At 39.9% G+C, this 25,043-nt stretch overlaps 1 protein-coding gene across 6 annotated transcripts in view; it reads right to left on the bottom strand.

Moving 5' to 3' along the window:
• tcf12 (transcription factor 12) overlaps positions 1–23,619 on the bottom strand; it is a 329,491-nt gene extending 305,872 nt beyond the window's left edge. For 2 of the 6 annotated variants that reach the window (XM_043677468.2, XM_043677462.2), the window contains exons 1-3: positions 23,309–23,619; positions 22,478–22,570; positions 21,810–21,882 (exon numbers count right to left, since the gene is read on the bottom strand). In XM_043677468.2, coding sequence (XP_043533403.1) covers positions 21,810–21,882; positions 22,478–22,549 — 145 coding nt within the window. In that variant the 5' untranslated portion in view covers positions 22,550–22,570; positions 23,309–23,619. Of the gene's footprint in view, positions 1–21,809; positions 21,883–22,477; positions 22,571–23,308 lie in introns of those variants that run through there. The other 4 variants (XM_043677465.2, XM_043677466.2, XM_043677467.2 and 1 more) reach the window with 4 other exon arrangements.
• Positions 23,620–25,043: the final 1,424 nt, after the last annotated feature.

Raw genomic sequence — 25,043 nt, forward strand, 5'->3', positions numbered from 1 at the left:
AGGTCCCCAGCAAATGTGCCAGTCTTCAGCTAATTTGATTCATTGCACGCGACAAGGCAATGGTTATTGGCTCCTATCAAAATTTTGGCAACAGTCTTTTAGATTTGTGCTCTAGGAAATCGCTGCTACCCTAGCCATCTTACACTTCAGTACTGCGACCACATTGGTGTCAAACCAACAATGTGCAAGATTGTGCAGGCCATGCCTGGGCAAAACAGAAATCCAACCCAGTCAATTCCCACCCAATCAGCCTATTATCGATCATCAGTAAAGTAATGAAAGATGTCATCACCACTGCTATCAAACAATACCAGGTCAGCAATAATCTGTTCAGTAATGCCCAGTTGTGGCTCTGCCAGGGCCACTCAGCTCCTGACCTCATTACAGGACTTGGTTCAAACAGGGACAAAAAAGCACTGCATTCCAGAGGTGAGGGGGGACTTACAGCCCTTTCCATCAATGCTGCATTTGACCAAGTGTGACATCAAGAAGCCGGCAAGTGACATTATTGGGAAATGGGGGGGAATTCTTCTGACAGTTGGAGTAATACCTGGTACATAGAAAGGTGACTGTACTTGTTCTAAGTCAGTCATCCCAGCTTCAGGACTGGAGTTCCTCATGGTAATGTCCAAGGCCCAACAATCTTCAGGTGCATTATCAATGATCTTCCCGCTATCAAAAGGTCAGAAGTGTGAATATGCAATCATTGGCATGCAATGTAGAAACCATTCCAGGTCCAAAAGTAACAGGACCTGGACAATATCCAAGCTTGGGCAAGAAAGTGGTGAACATTTACTCCACAGAAATGCCAGATCGTGAGTATCTCTAATAAGACATGATCTAATCACTGTCCTTGACATTAAATGACATTGCCATCACTGAATTCCCCACTAATCCCCAGGATGTTGCCAACACTGACCAGAAAATGAACGAGACTCACTGTATAAATACAATGGCTACAAGCAGGTGAATTGTTCAGAATACTGTGGCAATTAACTCACCTCTTAACTCCCCAAAATCTATCCACCATTTATAAATCAGGAGTGCAACTGAATATACTTGCCTGGATTGGTGCAGCTCCAATCTAGCACCAGAAAAAGTTGACATTGTCCGGAACAAAACAGCCCACTTGACTGTATGTTTGTAAATGTGGTGCAAATCTCTCCCCTACCAATGCTCAGTAGCAGCAATGTTTCCAGTCTACAAGATGCACTCCAAATGTTCAGCAAACATCCCTGGACAGCATTTTCCAAATACATGATCACTTAGTTTTGGAGACTTATAGCCATACAGCACAGAAACAGACCCTTCGGTCCAACCAATCCATGTTGAACATAATCCCAAACTAAGCTCGTCCCACCTGTCTGCTCTTAGCACATTCTTGGAATAGATCACTATTGTTATGTGGGCACGTACAGACAAAGGTATCTTGATACTAAATCTTGCCATCAATTTATTCCTGGAGGAAAGTGGCAACTGCAGTCTTAAAAGTACCTACTGCACTACTTTATACAATCCCATTTATTGTCTGAACATGTGGATAAACTTCAATGAAAAAGGTGAGAAATCATTGATTTGTAGGAAATTCAGTGCAAGGTCTGTTCACAATTTAATTTTTCTCCTCAATATTCTTATGTTACTATATTCCTAAAAACAAAATATAAAGTCTATGCACAGAACTGTAGACTCCAGGTTGATGCAGACGTAATGTTAAAGGGGTCATGATGTAATTGATCTCACGCCTTTAACTGACTCACCTGATGTTCCCCTTAACTGGTCACCCCACGCATCCATTTGTTTCACAATGCCTGCATTCTCCAAATAAAGAGACACTCACATCAAATGAGGTGATTGATGACAGTCAAGCATATTTTCATTTCCCAACTTCTTCTTCATTTCTACTAATAAACATTAAAGTGTTTCAGTAATTATCTCTTTGGTTTTGCCCCAAAGCAATGTCCTGAAGATTAGGAATGCAGGTGCGACGACAATCCTGGAGCATTAGCAAACACGCACACACACACAGCTTCCATCAGTGATCACAAAACAGACAGGATCCTGTGACTCCAGTTCACAGGAAAGTGCAAGGTCACCATGCAAAACACAAGCAATACAGATTGCATCAAATTGACTTTCTTCCCTGAACTTTTGCTGCATTCCAAAACAAAAGTCACTTTCTGATCTTACCTGGAAGTGCATGTTGGAACATTACAATTGTTCCCAGTTTCTAGGTTATGTTAAGAAAATAAATCTATTCCATCAGCATGCTACAACTTCCAATTGCTAAACTACTGCAAAGCTCATTGCTGTATAAGGGATTGAATTCAGCTGTAGTGAATGCACTGCTGCAAAACTTGGCTTTCTTGTTAATACTTGGGGAAAATGAAGAAATTGTAACCCTAACCATTAGACAGTAAACTGAAGGATTCAGTCAAATGCTGTTTTTTACAACCCAGGAAACAGCACCAGATTTGATTTGCTCACCTGGACATACAGATTCGGTTACATTTGTCCTGTCTGCCTGTAGCATAAACACAAAAATGATCAGTTGACCAACATACTGACAAGTGGCATACACGTAACGAGACACCTGCCAGTGCCATTAAGGATGTCACTGGGACAGAATCTGAAACAATTTTGAATGATCACTGGTGATTTGTCTGGTTGATCAGACAAATCAGTTCCAGAATATTCATGCCAGAGACAGATATGAAACTGAACCATAAGGGGAAAACGTCATGCCGGTAAGCCTCCAGCTTGCACTTCAACAGGAGACTGCAGCACATACATTGTTGGGTCAACTCTGGAATGCAAGTCTAAATTAATTCCAGCTCAAACTATTTAAATAAATTATTTTGCACTTGAGTGTTAACTGAAAACTCCTCGAAGGATAAAGGCAGCAGGTATATGGGAACACCGCCAGCTTCACGTTTCCTTCTAAGCCATTCAACATGCTCACATGGAAATATAATTGCCATTCCTTCACAATCTCTTGAACAAAGTCCTAGAATTCCCTCCCTAAGGGCACTGTGGGTCAACCCACACCATATGGGCTGTAACAGTTCAAGCAGCAGCTCACTGCCACCTTTTACAATGGTAACTAAGGATGGGCAATAAATGTTGGCATAGCCAGTGTGCCCATATCCCATAAAAGATTTTTGAAAATACTTACAAACCTTCTGACATACTGCTCAGCAAGCAAGTCTGGATCAGAGCACAGTCAAGCTGTTTAGCTGCCAATTGGCATGGCATATTTATGGCCACTGTTGCTACAAAGCGAAATACAGCTACCTATATACTGCTCAGTTCAGAGAAGTTTGTAAACATTTCTAAGTAAATTTTCATTTTCCAAATCAGTTTTTTCCTTCCTTTTTCAAAAAAAGGCAAACTACCCATTCTTCCAAGATACTGACTACTGGAAATAGTGACACAAAGTTCATATGCACAGATGCATTTAACAACGCAAGGTACAATATACTCTCATGCTCATGTGAAGTCTGTTTTTGAAAATATCTAAACTGGCAATTACCAGAACCTCTGATGATGGGCCAGTCCAACCAATTACACACAGTATCACGAGCCAAAAGCTTGAAGAATAAAATTTTTAACCCAAGAGTAAACAGAAAATTAGACCTTGTGGTCTTAAAAGGACCTCAAAACACATCTGAACAATATAATAATGCACTCTACATTACACAGCATAACTATCTTAAAAAAAATGTACTAACCAAAATGGTCACAACAATGCCACAGCAAGTAAGGTAGCCTCTACTGTGCTTTCAGTTACACTGCGGGTGCACCAGTCACTTGATCCAGAGTATCTTTACAAATCATTTTCCAGTATGCACAGCTCCCTTCCAGAAACAAGGAACTGATGCTTTATCACTTTTTACATTTCTGGTTTTAAAAGTACAATGCTCTGCCTTCACACAAAAATACCATGTCTAACATTGTGTAATACTATTGATATTTCAGCACTATGCATAAAAGAGAATGCTACAAGATCAACAGGCTTATAAATCTGGAGTCCTGAGTATACCTTTCTGATATACCGTATTCACTTTTTTTACTAAATCAAAATTGCAGACTTGTTATTAAGCATCTAAAATTGATTGGACATAAAATCAGTACTTGTGCCACTGTACTAAGTAGTAAAAGCCTGGTTGGTATCAGGGACAAGGAAGAGAAAAAAATTATTCAGTACTGTTAACTATATTACAACATTTAAAAGATATTAGGACAGGATATTAGAGGGATATGGACCAAACACAGGATAATGAGACGAGTTAGGTTTAGGAAACCTGATCAGCAAAAGGGCCTGTTTCCATGCTGTATGACTCTGACAACAGTCATACAAGTAGGCTTCAGAAATTAAATTCCCAACACATACAGAAAAATATTCCATCAGCCATGGTAGATTGTAAATCGATTTGATTATTACAATCTGTAACTATAATCAAGCTATGAGCAAAACTACATGATCATATTCAAATTAGCACTGCAGCCTCACAGAGCCAGGGACCCAGGTTCGATTCCAATCTCAGGCAACTATCTGCATGGAGCTTGCACATTCTCCATGTCTGCGTGGGTTTCCTCCCACAATCCAAAGGTATGCAGGTAAGGTGGATTGTCCACGTGCAATTGCCCATAGTGTTTAGGGATGTCTAAGTTAGGTGCATTAGTGAGGGGCAAATGTAGAATAAAAGGGTGGGGAATGGGTCTGGGTGGGTTACTGTTTGGAGGGTCAATGTGGACTTGTTGGGCCTAATGGCCTGTTTCCACACTGTAGGGATTCTATGATTGTGATCTAATTCCAAATTATTTAAACAACTCACTTGACTTTGCACCTCTACTTAACATCAATGCAGACGTATCACAGAATCATGGAACAGAACAGTACAGGGAATCCAATTAACCAGCTCTATCTCTGCAATGATGAATGAATTAAATAACACTTAATAATGCACAATACAAACAAGACGAATAGAAAGTTGGATTCTGTTAACTATTGATATCATTAACCAATTGATTTTCCTCTGAAGAGGACTCCCAAAACACTGACGATACCTGGAGAATAATGGAAAACGACATTTTGATTACTGACATTGTTGCATTCATCATAATTAAACAACCAAGCATGATCTCATTTGCGATTAAAGGTTTATGTAGTTGAATATAACTAACTTCAGTTAAGATTTCAAGGACAACAACATTTCCTACTCTCAAAAGAGCAGAAATCTAAACAATAGTTATTGAAAATTTAGTCTCATCACAAAAAAATCTGCTGGAAAAGTAAAATTTCCAACAAATGGAATTCACTTCAGCTCATCACAACTCATGATGAAAGCTCATTATGCTCAAATATTAACTCTATCTCGCCATTAATGCTGAAGACCTGCCAGGTATTTTCAGTAACTTTCTTATTGTTTTAAATAAAGGTGCTTCATATGTTTCCCCATTCTAGTTGAATTTTGGGATTGTTTACTTTTTCTGTCCATGAAATGTGACATGAGATTTGGAGAATCATCCATAATATTCCCCAAATTGTCTTCCATAATACATTGAATGAATGCTTCATTTAATATATACATCATGGTGGCTGTACTAGCCCATGTAATTATTGTATTCTATCTCAATGAACTGCACTGGTCAGCCACTGATCCAAATTCTTCACACATGTATATCATTTGAATCCTCTTCATTGACAATGCTGTTCACTTTGATATTGTCTGCATAACTGGAGGGCTCTTGCCAGGATGATCAGCCAAACAAACAGCATCTTCAATGATATTTTTATAGTCCAAATTATGTCAACAACTCAGTAATGTCAATAAGTCAATTTCTTGAAACCTCTTCGATTAAGTTTACCATAAAGGTTTTTTGCAAACAAGAACACATCAAATCAGCAAACAAATTCATTTTCTGGTCATGATCATCAGTAGATCTTATGCCAAATTTCATGGTCCTTCTTCAGAAACTTTGCAGCAAAACATTCTTGTTACTCCCAGCAATTCAGCATAACCCACTTTTGTCTTTGGCAGTGTTATAATAGTAATAAATGAGACCAACAAATCACCTTATAATAATTCACAGGAGCTATCAATCCATTCCACATCAGTAAATTTCCTGACCCCCATAGCACAACATCAAATGAAGTTGACAATACCTTTCCTAGTGTGCACAGTGACCCAAGTGTTTCCTGCTACTGCTGAGAAAAACCACCAGCCTCAGAGTCAGAGTCAGAGTCGGGGCTCAACAACAGAGCTTATTGGACAAGGAAACACCAGAGCTCCGGGGAAAGAAAGACACTAACAGCACAGTGGTCAGCTGCAAGTGTTCTCTCAACCCGGAGCACATCAAGATACTTTTATACATTTTGTAATTTTATTAGGTCAGTGACAAGATTCTTGTCTCTGTAACAGTTTGTTTATTGTAAACATTGTAGAATAGTTGATCATTTCAGTGCAGTCACTGTCACTTCAAGCGCAGCCTTTGTTAATTTCATTGCAGTCTTTGTCAGTTTCAGTGCAGACACTGCCGGTTTCAATGTCTGCGCTGTAGTAATGAGCGCTATTCGCTCTTCCTGAGAAGGACTATTACTGCAGCTCCTGCTATTAGCACTTTATATTGAGTCCATAACAAACTGTTAGCACTTCTATCAAAGGTTTTGGCTGGACTCAGACACTTCAGTACATAGTATATGCTACTCATGTGTATTCTCTCCTCCATCCTCCAACTAATCAACTTGGTTGTGAGTGCATTGTGCCAGCATTCTGGCGGTCCCAGACAGTGTCTGTGTTGGCTCTGCTGTCTCTCTCCATATTGTGGTCTGGTGGCCATGTTGTGTGTCAAGTGGCCAACTTATGGCTCAGTGGCCATCTTGTGTGTCTGTGTGCTTAGTGTCACCCTGCCCCGTGCCATCTCCCACTTCACGACTAAGTCTTTATCCCCAGTACCACCTCTGTTTGCAATCCACTGTACCTCACCATTTCGCTCTACACTCAACTTTTCCACTGACATTAGCAAACAGCTTTATAGACAGTCACAAATTTTGTTGCTCAACACCACATTGGTGCTATGCTACAAGAGAAGGCTCCAACATTTGAATTGCTACCCAGTGATCCCAGTGCACATTTATACATCGAAAGCAGCTCAAGACTGGATTAGGTTCAAATCGAAAATATTACTCACTTTTGAAGTGCTAAGGTTCCATATCCAGCAGCTCTGGACCATCCTTTCAATGATTGTGGTGTGATCAACTGCTGAGACAGTATTTTTATTCTCCACTAGCAGATCAACTCCTTCAGCCAATAAGTCTTTCTTCAACCAGGAGAACTTTAAGCAACCTGAAGTGTTAACTGAATACAGAACTGTAGTGCAATACAACACTCTTGCCCCACCTCAACAATACTGCAGTAGATTGTTGGACTGAGTCGGTCATCATCCATTAGTTGAATAGTTGAATAGTGTTAGATTGTATCAAATCTACAGGTGGTGGTTAGCCCTGCAAATCTATATTTTATACACATGTACATTGCAGATTTTACACAACATTGATGTTGCCAACTCTTGACAAGCAGAGCAAAATGTACTGACAATTTTCAGGCTTGCCTATTGTTTTTATCAACTACTCTCCCACTCATCCTCCATCTTGCCCTATAGGCCCGTCAATGGAGCTCCAAAGCGGTTACCAAGCCAAAGATTATTCTACTACACAAGAGGTTGAGAAAACAAAACAGAACAGCATCAACACACACTTACCTCAAAACTGTTCATCAAAAACCAGCAATGGCCAATATTGAAGTTCAGGATGTAGGTTTGCTTGCTGAGCTGGAAGGTTCATTTCCAGATGTTTCGTCACCCTAATAGAGTGACAAAACATCTGAAGATGAACCTTCCAGCTCAGCGAGCAAACCTCCATCCAGAACCTCAACCTGAGCTACAAATCTTCTTAAAATTGAAGTTCAGCTTGCCTATGTGGACATCAGATTTCTTCAAGGTCAAGGCATATTTTTGCATGTCCGCTAAATTTTGAACACACAAAACTACGATTGTGCAAGTTTACAAGTTCAAGAAAATTATTTTCCTGAGAATAATCAAGCATTCATTCCAAACTGCATAAATTGGTACAGAGCGGGACCCACAATCAATAAAATTAAGATTTGGGCATTAATGGAAAGAATGCAGATTTAGATAATTGAGTCACATTTGTTTATGATGAATCTAAATGTCTTCAAATCAAGTTTGCAGCAAGATCCTTATTATGGTATTGTTTAAGTGTTTCAATCAATTACAAGTCAGCAACTTCATTCTACAAAATCCTATAACATGGATTTTCAGATTTTCCAAATTTCTACATTAAATACTTCCTTTAGTACATGTCAAGCCAGAACCTTAAAAATGAGACACATTCTATTTGCTTCCCCATAGCTTACTTAGAAGCTTTATAACTGCTCACTGGCTAATATCTGTTAATATCTGGACATGCACATTATCTCCAGATTTGTTTTATTTATATTCATACAAAAAGTCTTTTACCTCATATGTTCCAGAAACCGATCATTCCAGATGTTACACTTTTGAATTTCTGATAGTTACTTCATAAACACCTGACTGTATTAGCTCGCAGTACCAGAAATCAAGCTAAAAAGCACAAATTTATCATGTTTTTGAAATGTATAATGCAATTTACTTGTCAGGTTCATGACTTACATTTTGTGCTGAATGTTTTTAAACATTTTCATACCACCAAGATCCACAAACAATAAATTAAAATGACCAGTTAAATCCTGATAGAATTAAAAGAATTAGGCAAGGGAGACAAGTCATCATCAGCGCAGCAGAAATACCAGCACAAACAACTCGTTGGACAGAAAGGCATGCTTGTGCTTTTGTTTAAAAATACCACCACATGATCAACAGCCACATTGGATCTTACTGTAAATTAAGGCCCAAAGTGGTATATTTCCAATTTAAATTTTAGCCTGCACCACATGGCTGAGCTCTGGAGTGATAATCAAACTGAAAACTTGATTCAAGGTAAGGATGCTATCAACTGAGTCAAGCTGATACACCACCTAATTATTTCTGGAGGATGCTGGCAATTTGTTTAACTGCACAGGCCCTTGAAATTATTTTGCATACATAATATCTTAAAGGCATTTGTTGAACTGTGCGTACCCTGTGCAGCTTGGAGGGAACATCTTGACCACTGATCTCAAGTCAAAGCTGTAAACAGACAGTCCGGCCCAATCTTCCAGGATAATTTCTAATTTAATAACCAAAATGGTTATTTGGCAAGCTACTATTGGACTAAACAAAAAGAAACATACATTGTTGTGAAGAAAGTGCTTGATCTTTTAAAGTTACCTTTTAAAAAGACAACATGATGTCAACATGGCAATTCACTGCATCAAGAAGAGAAAGCACACTTATCAATACTAAACAAGGCAACAGTGCCTGTCAGAAAGTTAGCAAAAATCCCTAGACCTTTTGATCGAAGTCCAAATTTAAATTAAATTTCAAAGTATGAAAAGATAGGGGCAAAACAAAAATCAGCAATATCAATACAGTTGTGACAATTAAATGAATATTCCTCAATGGACCAAATGGCAAATTCATATTTACCAATATTATTTTCATCCAGCAGGAACATTCAATCTCAGATTGAAACATTCCTGTCAGTTGAACTGTATGATTAGATGATCCTGGTTATCAAATCAGACAATGTCGAGTGGTTTTAGGACATGAAGAACAACACTTGGAACAATTATCGTCTTTACAGCACAGGCACTTTAAACTACTGCCTTACGCTATGGAGAATAGAGATGTTTTCAGATCTGATCAAACATATAAGAGACAGATGCAGGCCACTCAGCCCTTCAAGCCTGCTCCATCATTCAATAAGATTAAGGTTAATCAGTTTGCATTTCCAATTCCACATTCTCGCATACTCCCGATAACTTTGGATTCCCTTATTCAAGAAGCTATCTATCGTTACCTTGAAAATACACAATAACCTCACCTCCACCACCCAAAGCAGAGAATATCCAAGTCGGACAACTATCAAGAGGAAAAAAAGATTTTTATCACTTTCCTAAGGGGGCAACAACTAATTTTTAAACTGAGTCCCCATGTTCTACAAACAGCCACAAGACAGAACATCTTTTCCACATCTACCTTTTCAAGATCATGCAGCATTTTGTACACTTGATTCAAGGCATCCCTCAATTGTCTAAAATCCAGTGAAAACAAGCCCAGTCAGTGCAAATTTTGTCAGAAGACAACTCATTTGCGCTAGGTATCAATCTAGTAAACCTACTCTGAACTGCCTCCAATGCATTAACATCCTTCCTTAAATAAGGGGACCAACTACACAGTATTCAAGGTTGTTTCACCAATGCCCCATATAAATGGAGCATATTTCCCTTTCTTTAATTTCAATTCCTCGTTACTTTACTTATGCAATTCATATTATACATTAGCGATCTTGATGAAGGAACTAATTCCTAAGTTTGCAGATGACTCAAAAATACATGGAGGGACAAGTAGTGGTGAGGAGGCAGGAAGGCTGAAGGACTTGGACAGGCTTGGAGAGTGGTCAAAGAAGTCAGCACAGCACAGAAACTTTCCCTTCAATCCACCTATACATGCCAACCATAGTCCTAAACTAAGCTGGTCCCACCTGCCTACACTTGGCCCATATCGCTCTGAGATGTTAAGACATTAATTTGCTCTGCTGACCTTAAAGAAATTAGATGCCCCAGGGGGGCAGGGTGGTATGTTTCTCTGTCTTGCAGTTGGAATCAATAAGAACACTGCAGTTAAAATTCTGCCCACACCCTGCTGTTAAAAAGAATGATTTACACAAAACCTTACCATGAAGGAATGATCCACATTACATTGTGACTTGAGTGGCATATGACTATGGGGGAAAATGGCTGGGGGTTGTCTTGTGGGCATAACTGACTGTGATGTAAAATCGTGTATAAAGGAAAAACTGGTCCCTTTGTTCAGAGAGGTCTCTTGACACGGCTCCACAAGCCCTGCAAAGAGTGTTAAGGGTCCCTCCAAAAAACTTGTACTTAATCAATAAATTTTGGCTGTTCACAAAAGTTGGTATACTGCAGTTGCATAAAGAAAGAATCTCAAGAAAAGGAACCAACACCTCTAAACACTTCAGGAGAGGAGCTGAACAGAGAGCAACTTGAGGCAACCATGGCTGACTACGGAAATCATGGATAGCATAAAAGCAAAAGGAAAAGCATATAATGTGTTGAAAGACAGTGGGAAATCAGAGGATTGGAAAGTTTTCAAAGACCAGATGGCAACAAAAAAAGAAATAAGGAGGGAGAACATTAAATATAATGGTAAGCTCGCCAGTAATATAAAGGAAGACTGTAAGAGCTCCTTTAGATATAAACAAAGGGCAAGAGAGGCAAAGGTGGACTTTGGGCCTTGGAAAATGATGCAGGAGAGATGAGTGAGGGGGCACAACTGAGTATATAGTTGCCATCACCAAGGAGAAGATGCTTCAAAAACTGAATGCCCTGAAGGTAGATAAATCACCTGGGCCAGGTGAACCACAACCCAGAGTTCTAAGGGAGATAAAATGAAGAGATAGTGGAGGCATTAATGGTAATCTTTCAGGCATCATTGGAATCAGGCAAAGTCCCAGAGAACTGGAAAATCACTAACTTGAGACTCCTGTTTAAAAAAGGAATAAGGGATAAGATGGAAAATTGCAGACCAATTAGCCTAACCTCGGTCATAGGTAAGATCTTGGAATCCGTTGTGAAAGATGAGACTTCTGAATACTTGGAAGTGTATGGTAAAATAGGGCAGATTCAGCATGTTTTCATCAAGGGGAGTACAAGCCTTACAAATCTGCTAGTAATCATTGAGGAAGTAACTTGCTTGTTAGACCAAAGAGAGCCAAAGAATGTTAGTTACCCGGACTTCACGAGACCTTTGACAAGGTGCTGCACAGGAGGCTGCTGAGTAGCCTGATAAACGCCTGGCTGTCTGTCAGAAAACAGTGTGACAATAAAAAGGTACTTCTCAGGGTGGCAGCTGGTGACAAGTGGCTCAGCGTTGGGACCACAACTTTTCACTTTAAGAACAACCTTGATTATCCAAACAAGAAGAAAGGGAGTATTTTGCTTGGATAACTGATTGTTCAGACATTGGATAACGATCTTGTTCGGATTATCCAAAACTCGGATAATTGATGTTCGGATAACTGAGGTCGTTCTGGAAACATGATGGAACTGAGGGAATTCTGGCTACGTTTGCAGATGATACAAAAGATAGGTAGAGGGACCAGTAGCACTGAAGAGGCAGGGAGGCTGCAGAAGGATTTGGATAGGTTAATAGAGTGGGCAAGGAAGTGGCAGATGGAATACAAAACGGGAAAAAGTGTGAGGTCATGCACTTTGGTACGAAGAAGAGAGACATGGATTACTTTGTAAGTGGAGAGAAAATTCAGAAGTCTGAATTGCAAAGAGTCTTGGGAGTTCGAGTCCAGGATTCTCTGAAGGTAAATGCAATGATGACATTTACTTTGAGAGGATTTGAAAATAAAAGCAGCGATGTACTTCTGTGGCTCCAAAAGGCTCTGGTCAGATCATGTTTGGAGTATTGTGTGCAGTTTTGGGCCCCATATCTCAGGAAGGATATAATGGCCCTAGAGCGTGTTCAGAGGAGGTTCATGAGAATGGTCCCAGGAATGAACTGCTGAACATGAGGAATGCTTGAGAACTCTGGGTTCATACTCTATGGAGTTTAGAAGGATGGGAGGTAGCGGGGGTGATCTAATTGAAACTTACAGAATACTGAAGAGCCTGGAGAGAGTAGATGTTGGCAAGATATTTCTGTTGGCAGGAGAAACTAGGACCCTGAGGGCACAGATTTAGAGTGAAGAGAAGACCTTTTAGAAGAGATATGGAGAAACCAATTCAGCCAGAGAGTGGTGAATCTATGGAATTCACTGCCACAGAAGGCTGTGGATACCAGATCAATCAGTATATGTAAGACAGAGATAGATAGGGTTCTTGATTGCGAAGGGGATTAAGAGTTACGGGGAGAAAGCAGGAGAATGCGATTGAGCAACTTATCAACTATGATTAAATGGCAGAACAGACTCAATGGACTGAATGGCCTAATTTCTGCTTCTATGTCTTATGGTCTATTTATCCAAATGCTTTTTGAACACTGCAACTGTACCGACATCCACTACTTCCTCTGGACGCTCAATCCACACACACAAACAAAACCAATTTAAAAAAGACATAAGGGGCAACTTTTTTTAAACAATGTTTTCTCTAACCTTAAAAAATGCCCCCCAAGTGAAATTCCCCCACCCTAGGGAAAAGACACCTGCCCAATTGAAGTTGATTTGCAGACGCTTTGTTCCCTACCTCAGTGCTTTGGAGCCTCCTGTGAAGTACTGCTGTCCTGTCTTCTCTCACTTATTTGACGCGGTTCCTGTTGCTTCCAGTTGCCGGTTCCGGTAGTTTGTTGTAGTGACCGGTATATTGGATTGAGGGTAATGCGCTTGTTGATAGAGTCAGTGGAGGAGTGCTATGCTTCTAGAAGTTATCTGGCTGTCCTGTTTGGTTTGTTCTATGGTCGTTGTGTTGTCCCAGTCGAATTTGTGGCCTTAGTCATCAGTGTGTGAGGCTACTAGGGACAGGTGGTCGTGGCATTTAGTGGCTGGTTGGTGTTCATGGATATGGATTGCTAGTTGTCTGCCTGTTTGTCCTGCATAGTGTTTTATGCAGTCTTTGCATGGAATCTTGTAAACTGCATTGGTCTTGAACGTGATAGGTATAGGGTGAGTTATTGTCCGAACGTGGCTGTCGGTTTATGGGCTGTCATGAATCCCAGTGGTCAGGAGAAGTCTGGCGGTCAGTTCAGAGACTTTTATGTAAGGTAGCGTGGCTGGTGAGTTGGCCATGACACGTCCTTGCTGCATCATTAGTTGTTAGGCATCTGTGGATGAAGTTACAGGGATATCTGTTCTTGGCAAATACTCTGTAGAGGTGCTCCTCTTCTTTTCATAGGTCAGGAGAGCTGCAGTGTGTTGTAGCCCTTTTGAACAGGGTCCTAATGCAGCTTGTGTGTTCGAGTGGTTGCTGTTGTAGTTCAAAACCTTGTCAGAGTGTGTGGCTTTCCTGTACACTTTTGTGGTGCATTCACTGTTGTGTTCTTTCTACCATCATATCCAGGAATGGGAGTTGATTGTTGGTTTCTCCTCTCTTGGAAATCTGATCCTTGTGAGTGTGGTGTTGATAATATGGAGTGTGTTCTCAATTTCTGATCTCTTAACAATAACGACAGTGTCATCCATTTATCTGATGCAGAGTTTGGGTTGGATTTGTGGGAGGGCTATTTGTTCCAGTTACATAAGCGCGTCGCAGGCGGCTTCAAAGCACTGAAGGCATCACCTGGATAGGGGACCAAAGTCTGCAAAGCAACTTCCCAGCTCGGCGAACATACCCACAAGTACGACAACCAGCACACAAACTACAAATTTTTATACAAACCTTGAACTTTATCTGTACCGCTCATGATTTTATAAACCTCTAAAGGTCACCCATTAACCTCCTATGCTTCAATGGAAAAAGGTCCCAGTCTATTCAGCACCTCCTTGTAACTCAAACCAGCAACATCCTGGCAAATAGTTTCTAAACCCTGTCCAATTTAATAATATCTTTACTATAAGATGATGGCCCGTACTGGACATAGTACTCCAGAAGAGGCCTCACCAACATCCCAAGCAACTTCAACATGACATCCTAACTCCTCAATTCAAAATTCTAAGCAATGAAGGTAGCAGATGGAATACAATGTGGGAAGCTGTGAGGCTATGAACTCTGGTCGGAAGAGCAGAGACGCAGACTATTTTTTTAATAATGGGGAAAAAAAACTTTGTAAATCTGAGGCACAAAGGAACTTAGGAATCCTGGTTCAACATTCTCCTTTGGTTAGCTTGCAAGTTCAGCTTACAGTTAAGAAGGCAAATGCAATGCTTGCATTTATTTTGAGATGGCTAGAATACAAGAACAGGGATGTACTACTGAACTGGATAAGGTTCTGGTCAGATGTATTTGGAATATCAAATGCTGTTTTGGCTCCAGCACCTGAGCTGGCTTGGAGGGCTTCCAGAGGAAATTCACAAAAACGATCCCAAGAATGAAGGACTTGTCATATGAGCAGTTGAAGAGTCGACACCGGTACTCAATGGAGTTTAGAAAGAGGGGACATCTGATTTTAACTTACAGTTTTCTGAGAGACTAGGACCTGAGGGCACAGCCTCAAAACGAAGGGATGACCCTCGAGAACGGAGATGAAGATTAGTTTCTTCAGCAAGAGATTGCTGAATCTGTGAAACTCTCTACCACAGAAGATAGTGGAGTCAGAGTATCTTTAAGACGGAGATAGACAGGTTCTTCATTTGTAAGGAGATCAAGGGTTACAGGGAGAATGGGGTTGAAAAACGTATCAGCCACGATCAAATGGGAGAGCAGACTCAATGGGCCAAATGGTCTAATTCTGCTCATATATCTTATGGTCTTAACATGAAGGACAGCATCACGTTAGCCTTCTTAAATACATGCTGCACCTGCTTACTAATATTATGGACTAGAACACCTAAATCCTTCTATATCTCCAAATTCTGCAGTAATTTGTAATTTAAGGGAAACTTTTATTATTCTTCCTTGCAACATGAACAACTTCACTTCTCCCACGTTATACTCCATGTACCAGGTATTTGCCCATACACAATCTGCAACATTCTAATGCCTGTTTTGGTGCCATCTGAAAACTTAGCTATCATGCCTTTATTGCTCTCATCCTAGTCATTGATGTCAATTGAAAAAAGCTGAAGTCTGGCATACACTTCGGCAGGACACTATTCATTACATCTAAACAATCAGAATAACAAAGATTTATGCATACTCGCTGCCATCATCCAAACAATCTTCTACCAATGCTGGTATGTTACTCCCAACAGCATGAGCTCCTCGTACTCTCCACTGTCCTTCTTGAAATGGCACCTTGTCAAATACATTCTGGAAATCCAAGTCCAGTATATTTAGAGACTCTTCTTTATCCATGGTGTATGCTACTCTTTAACAAATTTTATTGGATTTCTTTGAAAGATTATTTCGCTTTCACAAATCCATAGTAACTCTTCCTGAGCAATTTTGAGTTTTTCAACATACCTAGATATAATCTCCATGATGACACCTCCACCAAGATAACATCAAAGGTAACGGGTCTATAGCTTCCTGCCTTCTGACTGTCTTTTCAAATGGAGGAGTTATGTTGTCTATTTTCCAGTCCAACTAACCTTTCCAAAATCTAGCATATATGTAAGTTTATCAACAGTTCCACCACCTCATAGGTCACCTCATCAAGACCCTCAGATGAACTTCATCAGTACCCAAGAACTTGTCAGCTCACAGCTTCAATCTTCTCATACCCTGTGAGGTTAATTTCAAGTTCCTCCCACCATTTTATCTTCTGATTGCAATGTGTTTGTATGCTCTATCATGAGGACAGAAGCAAAATCTTTCATTTCACCTGCCAATGACTTTGAGCATCAATAAACCTTCCATTCTCACCCACTCAAGGATCAACACTTGTTCTGCTCTCTTTTCTCAATATCTGTAGAAACACTATCCCTTTTCATATTTTCTTTATTCATTCACAGGGAGTGGCCATCGCTCACCAAGCCACTATTTATTGCCCATCTTTAATTGCGCAGAGGGTAGTTCAGAGTAAACCGCATTGTTAAGAGTCTGGAGTCACATGTAGACCAGGTCAGCAGATTTCCTTCCCTAAAAATGAATGAACCAGATGGGTTTATCCAACAACTGGAAATGGTTTCATGGTCATCATTAGACTTTTAAATCTCACATTTTTTTTTAAATATATGAATTTAAATTCAACCATCTGCTATGGCAGTACTTGAAACCAGGTGCTCAGGACAATACCTGGGTCACTGGATTAATAGTCTCATGATAATACTACTAAGCCAATGCCTCCTCTTATTTGTTGGTTGCTTCCCCATACACTGTAACTCTGTTCTCCAGTTAATCTTCTCATCATTACCTGCTGTTCTTTATATTCTCTCCAATCATCTGATCCACTACTAAGCTCAGCACAATTTAAAACCTTTTTCCTCAAGTTTTATACAGGTAGAAGATCCTTTATCTGAACATCCAAAAACCAAAAAGCTCTCAAGTCTGAAGTTTGCTTGTGAAGTTTTTTTCTCATTAACAAGGTTGTTTGGCGAGCAGGAGAAAGTGAGGACTGCAGATGTTGGAGTACCAGAGTTGAAAAATGTGGTGCTGGAAAAACACAGCAGGCCAGGCTGCATCCGAGGAGCAGGAGAATCGATGTTTCGGGCATAAGCCCTTCTGCAGGCGAGCAAACAGTTAACCCAAGTCGACACCCACTCGATGTGTGTCACTCAGAAGCAATATGAGGAGTGTATGGCCAAGCAAGTTCTTAGTTAGAAGTCTGCTCCTCCGATAAGATTTTTAAAAATTTCACCATTAAACATCACATTCTGAAAACCGAAAAATTCCAAATTCCAGAAAACAGCTGGCCCTGAGCATTTCTGATAAAGGGTCTTCAACTTATACTTTCCTGAAATTTCATAAACCACATAGTGCATCCACAACTTAGAATATCAAGTATATCAACTATAAAGGAAAATTCCAAGATGTTCACTTAAACACTTGCCACTACTGCCCTTTTACTCTACCCTCTGGCTTCACTTCAGCTATTTCAGCTTTCACGTCCACAGAGGTGCCCTTACTCAAGTTTAAAATAATACTCTTTGCTCAACTCTTCACCCTTTCAAAACCAGACACAAAATTCAATCATATTATGGTCACTGCTACTGAGAAATGGCTATACGATGAGGCTATTAAGTAATCTTTTATCACACTTCACAATATCTAGAAGAACCAGCCCTCTGGTTGTTTCAAGAGCAGACTGCTCCATAAATTTTCTCGAAAAGATTCTATAAACTATCATCCAATAGACCATTACCTACTAAATTTCTCCAGTTACTGTTTTGATTAAAATCACTGATAATTTGTGTCATCCCTCTAATAAACAGCTAATATTTTTGTATGTTTTGTCACACTGTGGCTGGTCTGAGGAGGCCTGTAGACCCCTCACTTTCATAATTTACTCTACCATTCTTCATCACCATTCAAAACAATTCCACATCCTGAATAAAAGTCATTTATACAATTACAGCAATGATATCCTTGATTAACAGTACCACTCCTCCATCCTTAATGCATATCAGATAATCATTCAAAAATTACCAGCCGAGATTCTGCACTTCAATTTGATGCCTCAACCCTCACCCTGTTAAAGGCGAACCTTTTTCCTAGCCCTATGTTTGCAACCAGTACCCCAACATGGACCACAACAGATGGAGAACTAATTTCTATAAAAAGACTAAATTCAACCAACATATAAAATCTGATGTGATGTGCAGTCTTTGGACATTCAAAATTGACAGATTCTATATAAATTCCTGTGCAATGTTACTGGGGTAACAGTGCAACTTATGCAAGCCAAGAGATAAATACTCAGATCACAAAGGAAATCTGCAAGATGGCAAGTTTCTATTTAAACAATCAACAACCATGATCGTAGGTCTCAAACAGATTAATTCAGCATTGTCATCATGGTTTGTGAAAAGGCTACACAGATGTAAAACAATAACTAATCAAGGTTAGAGATCATACATGAGTAAAGTCAAGTTCAAGTTTAAATAGTAAGTGCAATAAATAATTGTCCCTTGTATTCCAAAGTCTATTATTTTTAAATCTTTGAATTTCAACTTTATATTGTAGGATATATTATCTATCTATATGATTGAGGAGAACGCGGGTGGTCTGATTAGTAAGTTTGAGGATGAGAAAGATGGAGAGAGCTGCTGATAGTGAGGAGGATTGCCAGAGGATACAGCAGCATATAGACAGACTAGAGATTTGGATGGAGAAATAGCAGGTGGAGTTTAATTCAGACAAATTAGATGACGCACTTTGGGAGAGCTAACGCAAGAAGTAACTGGCAGAACCCTTAATCACATCAACGTACAGAGGGATCTGGGTGTACAGATCCACAGTTCCCTCAAAAAGTGATAACACAAGTAAATAAGATGGTCAAGAAGGCATACCGCAGCTTGCTTTCATCAGGCAGGCCACACAGTATGAAAGCTGGCAAGTCATGTTGCAGCTGTACACAAGTTTGTTAGGACACATTTGCAATACCACACTATCAGAAGAATGTCATAGTGTCATTCAGTCACACAGCCTGGAAACAGAATCTTTGGTCCAACTCATCCATGCTTCCCAAAATAAACTAGTCCCACTGGCCTGTGTTTGGGCCATATGCTTTTAAACCTTTGCTATTCATATACCTGTCCAAATGTCTTTTACATGTTATATTTGTACCTACATCCACCACTCCCTCTGGCAGTTCCACCCTATGTGTGGAAAACGTTGCCCCTCAGGTCCCTTTTAAATCTTTCTCCTCTCACTTTATAAATACGCTCAGTCGTTTTGAACTCCCCCACCTTATCTACGTAGAGGCTTTGGAGACAGGCTTCAGAAATGGTTGACCAGAATGTTGCCTGCTTTGAAAATTACCTACAAGAAGAGACTGCACAAACTTTGTTTGTTTGTTTTCACTTGAATGAAAGATAAGGAGCAACATGATAGAAGTTTACAAAATTATGAGACACTGATAGAATGGATCGTCAGTCTTTTTCACCGGATAGAAATGTCAACTATATGGGGACATGAGTTTAAGGGGAAAGCGGGTAAGTTTAAAGGAGATGCAAGAGCAGAGGGAGGTAAGTGCCTGGAACATGCTGTAGAGGAGACTGCTAAGAGAGATACAATTGCAATGTTTAAAAAGGCATCTTGACAGATATACAAATAGGCAGGGAATAGAGGGATATGAACAATGTAGAGGCAATAAATTTTTTAATTAGAAAGGCATCATGGGACAGCACAGTCTTGTTGGGCCAAAGGGCCTGTTCCTGTGCTGTACTGTTCTTTGTAAAGATTAGTGTTCAAGGTTTAATTGACACTGGAACCCAGATAGGCTGTGACATGTAAACCAAAGGGTTAAAACATGAACATGATCCCAGGTTTAACTGACAAATTTATAAATTACAAGTTCCATTGCGTGACTGTGCAAACTCCACACTGACATTCTCCCCACATGTGCATGGGTTTCCTCCCACAATCCAATTTGGTTAGGTGTATTAATTAGGAGTAAGTGTCAAGTAATAGGGTAGGTGAATGGGTCTGGGTGGATTACTCTTCGGAGGGTCAGTGTGGACTTGTTGGGCCAAAGGGCCTGTTTCCACACTGTGGAGATTCTATGATTATTCAAAGAATAAAGTCTCAATAGTCCTTTAAATAAGAAATCGTAAAACCAGTAGTCCATTTAAGGTTAGTTAAAACAAGAATACGTATCTGAGCAAGCAGTAACATTACTACATACAGGAATAAAATTATTCCGTCAAAAGCCTTCAGTCAAGAAACTAATAAATTCGTAAGTCAGGGACTTGCAAATAGCTTTGCCAAACTACCAAACAGGCATACAATTAGTATTTTCGATTAACTTCAAATAACGTGCAGAAAAATGTCACTAAGGTGGAAAATTCTACTGAACGAAACATAAATCCATGTCAGTTCATAAATATCTTAATGCAGAATTTAATGTACAAAACTGCCAAAAGGTATACCATAAATTGTCCATATGACACAGTAGCAGAAGTAGATTATTTGATCCGTCAATGAAATCTTTACTAACTTCAACCCCGCTTTCCTATCTTATAGCCTTATTGACTAAAAATGTGTCTATCTCAGCCTTGAATATACTTAACAGCCAGCCATTACTTCAAATCAGACCTAGAACACGAATGCAACTTTCCATTCATGCAAACTCAGTACCAAAGGTAGCGTTACGATTCCAATCTGATAAAAGTTGACAGCCAGGACATGAATACAATATAACCTTCAAACATGAAAAGCAGGCTTAATTTAAAGTGATTAATTTTAGATCTACAATACATTAGTAATTGTAATGATTTATTATGAACAGCAAGTTCACAATACAGTTTCTTCTCAGCATAGCATCACTGCTCAGTAGAAAATGCTAAGTTAACAAATGCAGAAAACATAATTATAGCCATTATTACTGCTGTTAACTGTTTCAACTTCAAGTTACAATACAAAATGCTGTAAATTAATGACAATCTCAGTACAAAATTGCAAATTTTCAGAAATTCATTTTAGATTAAACAAAAATGATCAGATTAAAAATAACAAATTTTACAATAAAATATCACTGACTTAAAAACTAAAATTCAATATTCAAACTGAAAAACAAATTTTATCTTAATTGCCCACAACATTCCTTTATAAAAAAGAATTCTATTTCAAAACATGGAGCTTACTACAGTTGTAAATACTGCATACAATCTCTGCATTCATCTTCAAACCTCCCAATTAATATCCAACCTGTACACATAAGGAGTTTAACATATCTTAGTCATCCCAAACAATTGCTGACACAACAACATTCTGATGAGAAAATTAACACTTTTCAGGATTTAGAATTTTTCTACACTAACTGTACAAAAATCAGAATTAAAATCCTAAACCTCTGCATAAAATTAGACAAAATAACCTATGTTAATAAAACCATGAGAAAATATACATACTGCAGCACTTGAGATCATATTTTAGCCTTACCTGAACCACCAAATTGACTGCTTGCCAGTGTGGTTGGTCCGTTTTTTCCACTATTAACGGGAGGAGAGAACATCTAAAAAAAAACAATGTTTTTCTATATTTTAGTAATCTATATTTTATAATATTATACTCAACACAACTGAATGTACTTAAAGACAGACTCTCCTGATAACAGAACATGTACCTTTGTGATACAGCAGTCAAGAATTACTGGTTTAAATGTTTCAAATAATAAGTTTCACATTCAAATATATAAAAACGAATTTATGTAAATAGACAATTTAACATTAGGTTATTGCATCCATTCCTGATTGTCTCGACTGTAAATTATGCAAACGAAATTATCAAAATGAGTATTTTCTCATAAAGACATAATACTCAACGATTTATAAATTTTGAAAATATGCTTGCCACCACCATTTATCTGACAACACTGGGCAGAAGTCCATCAATTGAAAATAAAATTATGCTGACCTGAACGCGGCAACACTTCAAACTGCTTTGAACAAGTTTCCCAGTTAACCTGCCCTGAAAAACTATAAGACTCGTCTAGACATAACGGTAAACTTCAAAAAGATTATTTTTGACTAAGCTGGACGCAGGCAACGCCACATTGCTTTCAAATGATGGGAAAAGCGTATTCGTAATAAAGCCTCCAAGCATCATACCGCACTAAAATCCAGCAGATCGCTCAATTCCTTGTCCGTTCCTATAGCGGCCATCCGCTGCTGTGGATTCATCTTGATTTACTCTCACTAAACCTAAGAACAAAACAATGACACGATTTACTCAAAACCATTATTTAAAAGAAACTGCTCAGCAGACGCCTTCAAAAAGTTTATTGGTGAGGCTAAAAATAACCCAATACAACGTTCCGACTCACTAACAAGTTAAAAGACTCCAAAGTAGTTATCGTGTAAGTAAAAGTCCACATCACGTTCCAAAAACACTCTACTGCAGAAAGAAAATTCGACTCTCCGAAACACAAGAGCGCTGTACAAGAAATAAGTCAGCCGCTAACATTATTCCACATAACAAAGACCGTTTAGCCTCAACTAGCAGAACCAAGATAAATAAAAATACACCAAGTAAATAATCGGTATTAAGTTTTGTACAGCAGAAACTCCTGTTTTTTTTTAAGTGGGAGGTTGTGGAGATAAAGGATAGGATCAGCAGTCCCTGTTTAATTTGAAATAAACAGTTTGTTGTCGATGATTTGAAGGGCGACTGCCGACACAGTCGGGTCTTGAAAAGGCAGATGGGGGGACATGGCGAGCTTTGGAAAATCTCCATCATCCCCTCCTCCTTAACCTAGCGCCTTGTTTACAGAGACAGCCCTGACCCTCAGGGTCAACCCCAAGCCAACCTTCAACTAGCTCGAGCCCCGTCTCCCTCCATCTCCCTCCCTCGCGTGCGCGCGCGCGCACATACACAAGGCCAACTTTTGACGGCTGTCCGCCGAGCCCGCCCTCCCTTCGATCCCTCAACCCCTCACTCACCTCGCTCTCCCCCACCCCTTTCCAGCGAACATCCGACTGCCACCAGCGCACACTCGCCGCAGGGTGTGTGTGAGAGAGAGAGAGAGAGAGGTTTTAAACTCACTCCCGCTCTCAACACACACACACCCGTCGTCGCCGTTGCCGCTACCCCCCTCCTCCCCCACCGCTTCGTCTTCCCGGGGCCGGCTCGAGTGCCACCGTTCAACTGCACGATACGGTACGGGACCGCTCCGCTCCGCTCCCCTATCTGTATCGCCCCCTTTTCCTCGGTACCCCCCAGGCTCGCTGATCAGCCCCCGCGGCTCCTTCAGGCGGACATATTGTTTTCGGAAGGTTCCGCGGGGGGGGGGGGGGGGGGGGGGAAGCTGTCCGCGTCACCACGCTCGGGCAGCACGCCGTATCCCTCCGAGCCGTGCTCCCTTCAGGCTCCGGGAGCGGGGCATGGACGGCGTTCGTCCTGCTAACCTCCTCTCTCTTTCTAAAGGTGGACAATGACCCCAACCATCTAAGCGACGTGCATTTTAACGTTCCGACAGATCTGGGGCCTCTTAAAGGACGGGGCGATGACCAGAAACGAATGGCAATGCAGAATCCTTTGTTTGCGCGGCAGGAGGCGGCAGTTGTGAGATGGTCACTGTTTTCCTCCCTCTTTGATTGACAGCAGATTACTGGATGGGCTCGAATTACACACATGGCCAATTAGATGGTATCTTCCTGCAGTACACAAGAGGCCAAAAATTATATATTTTTTCATCCTGGGGAAAATGTTGACGGATTATTGTAACGGACGCAAGTGGAATGATCACGTGCAATACAGAAGCAAAGAAATATGGAAACCTGAAATAAAAATAGAAAATGCTGGAAATGCTCAACAGGCTTGGCAGCATCTGTAAAGAGAGGGGCATTTTATGTTAGGGTCTCAGATCTTTCAGAAGAACTAATATGTTTCTAATGCTTAAAACCATGCAACGACCCAATGAATCTAATGAGATATTGTCCTTCCATTCCGCAGGACTAAAAATGTTCATCCTCAGGGAAAAGGTTGACTGAATATTGGAATGGACGGAAGTTAAATGGTCGTGTGTAATACTTAAAAAAGGAAGCCTGAATTGTTCTTCCATTTGTTCGTTGTTCAGGGAGCTTTTTTTTTAAATAAATTGCATATTCTAAGAAATAGGCTACGTAAAGTTTAATTAAATCGTGTACTGTTGCAAGCTAAATTTGTGATTTGCTGTGTGAAACAAAGAGCTGTGTGTAGGAAGATCAATCACTCATCCAAACTGAACGAAAATCGAAATTTAGATTTTCCCAGTTCGGACGGAGGTCATTGACCTGAAAGTTCTCTCGTTTTCTCTTTGCAGATGCTGTCAAACCCACGAGTCTTTTGAACGTTTTGTTTTTGTTTCAACATTTTTTAGAATTCGATTTGGCTGATGGAAAAAGACACCAGTTTGCCAGCAGCACTTATAAATCATACAATGAATTAAAAGGTTCCTAAGCGTTTCATTTTCTGATTAATTATCTTTGAATTTAAGACAAAATAACTTGCACTTTTGTAATTTCTAAAGAAGGTGGATGTGCTTGGGCTATTGCAACCATCCACAGCCCCCACTTCAGGACTGCTGCTTCTGATTCATCTTTTTTCATTTACTGTACATCTTTGGAGTCACGTTGTTTATTTCATTTTGTTCCATTCCTTTTTATCTTGCATCGTCATCACTTTTGTCAATTAATC

Source organism: Chiloscyllium plagiosum, unplaced genomic scaffold, assembly GCF_037043375.1.
Source record: "Chiloscyllium plagiosum isolate Xiang-an unplaced genomic scaffold, Cpla_swu_hap1 HiC_scaffold_39, whole genome shotgun sequence".
Classification (NCBI taxonomy): domain Eukaryota; kingdom Metazoa; phylum Chordata; class Chondrichthyes; order Orectolobiformes; family Hemiscylliidae; genus Chiloscyllium; species Chiloscyllium plagiosum.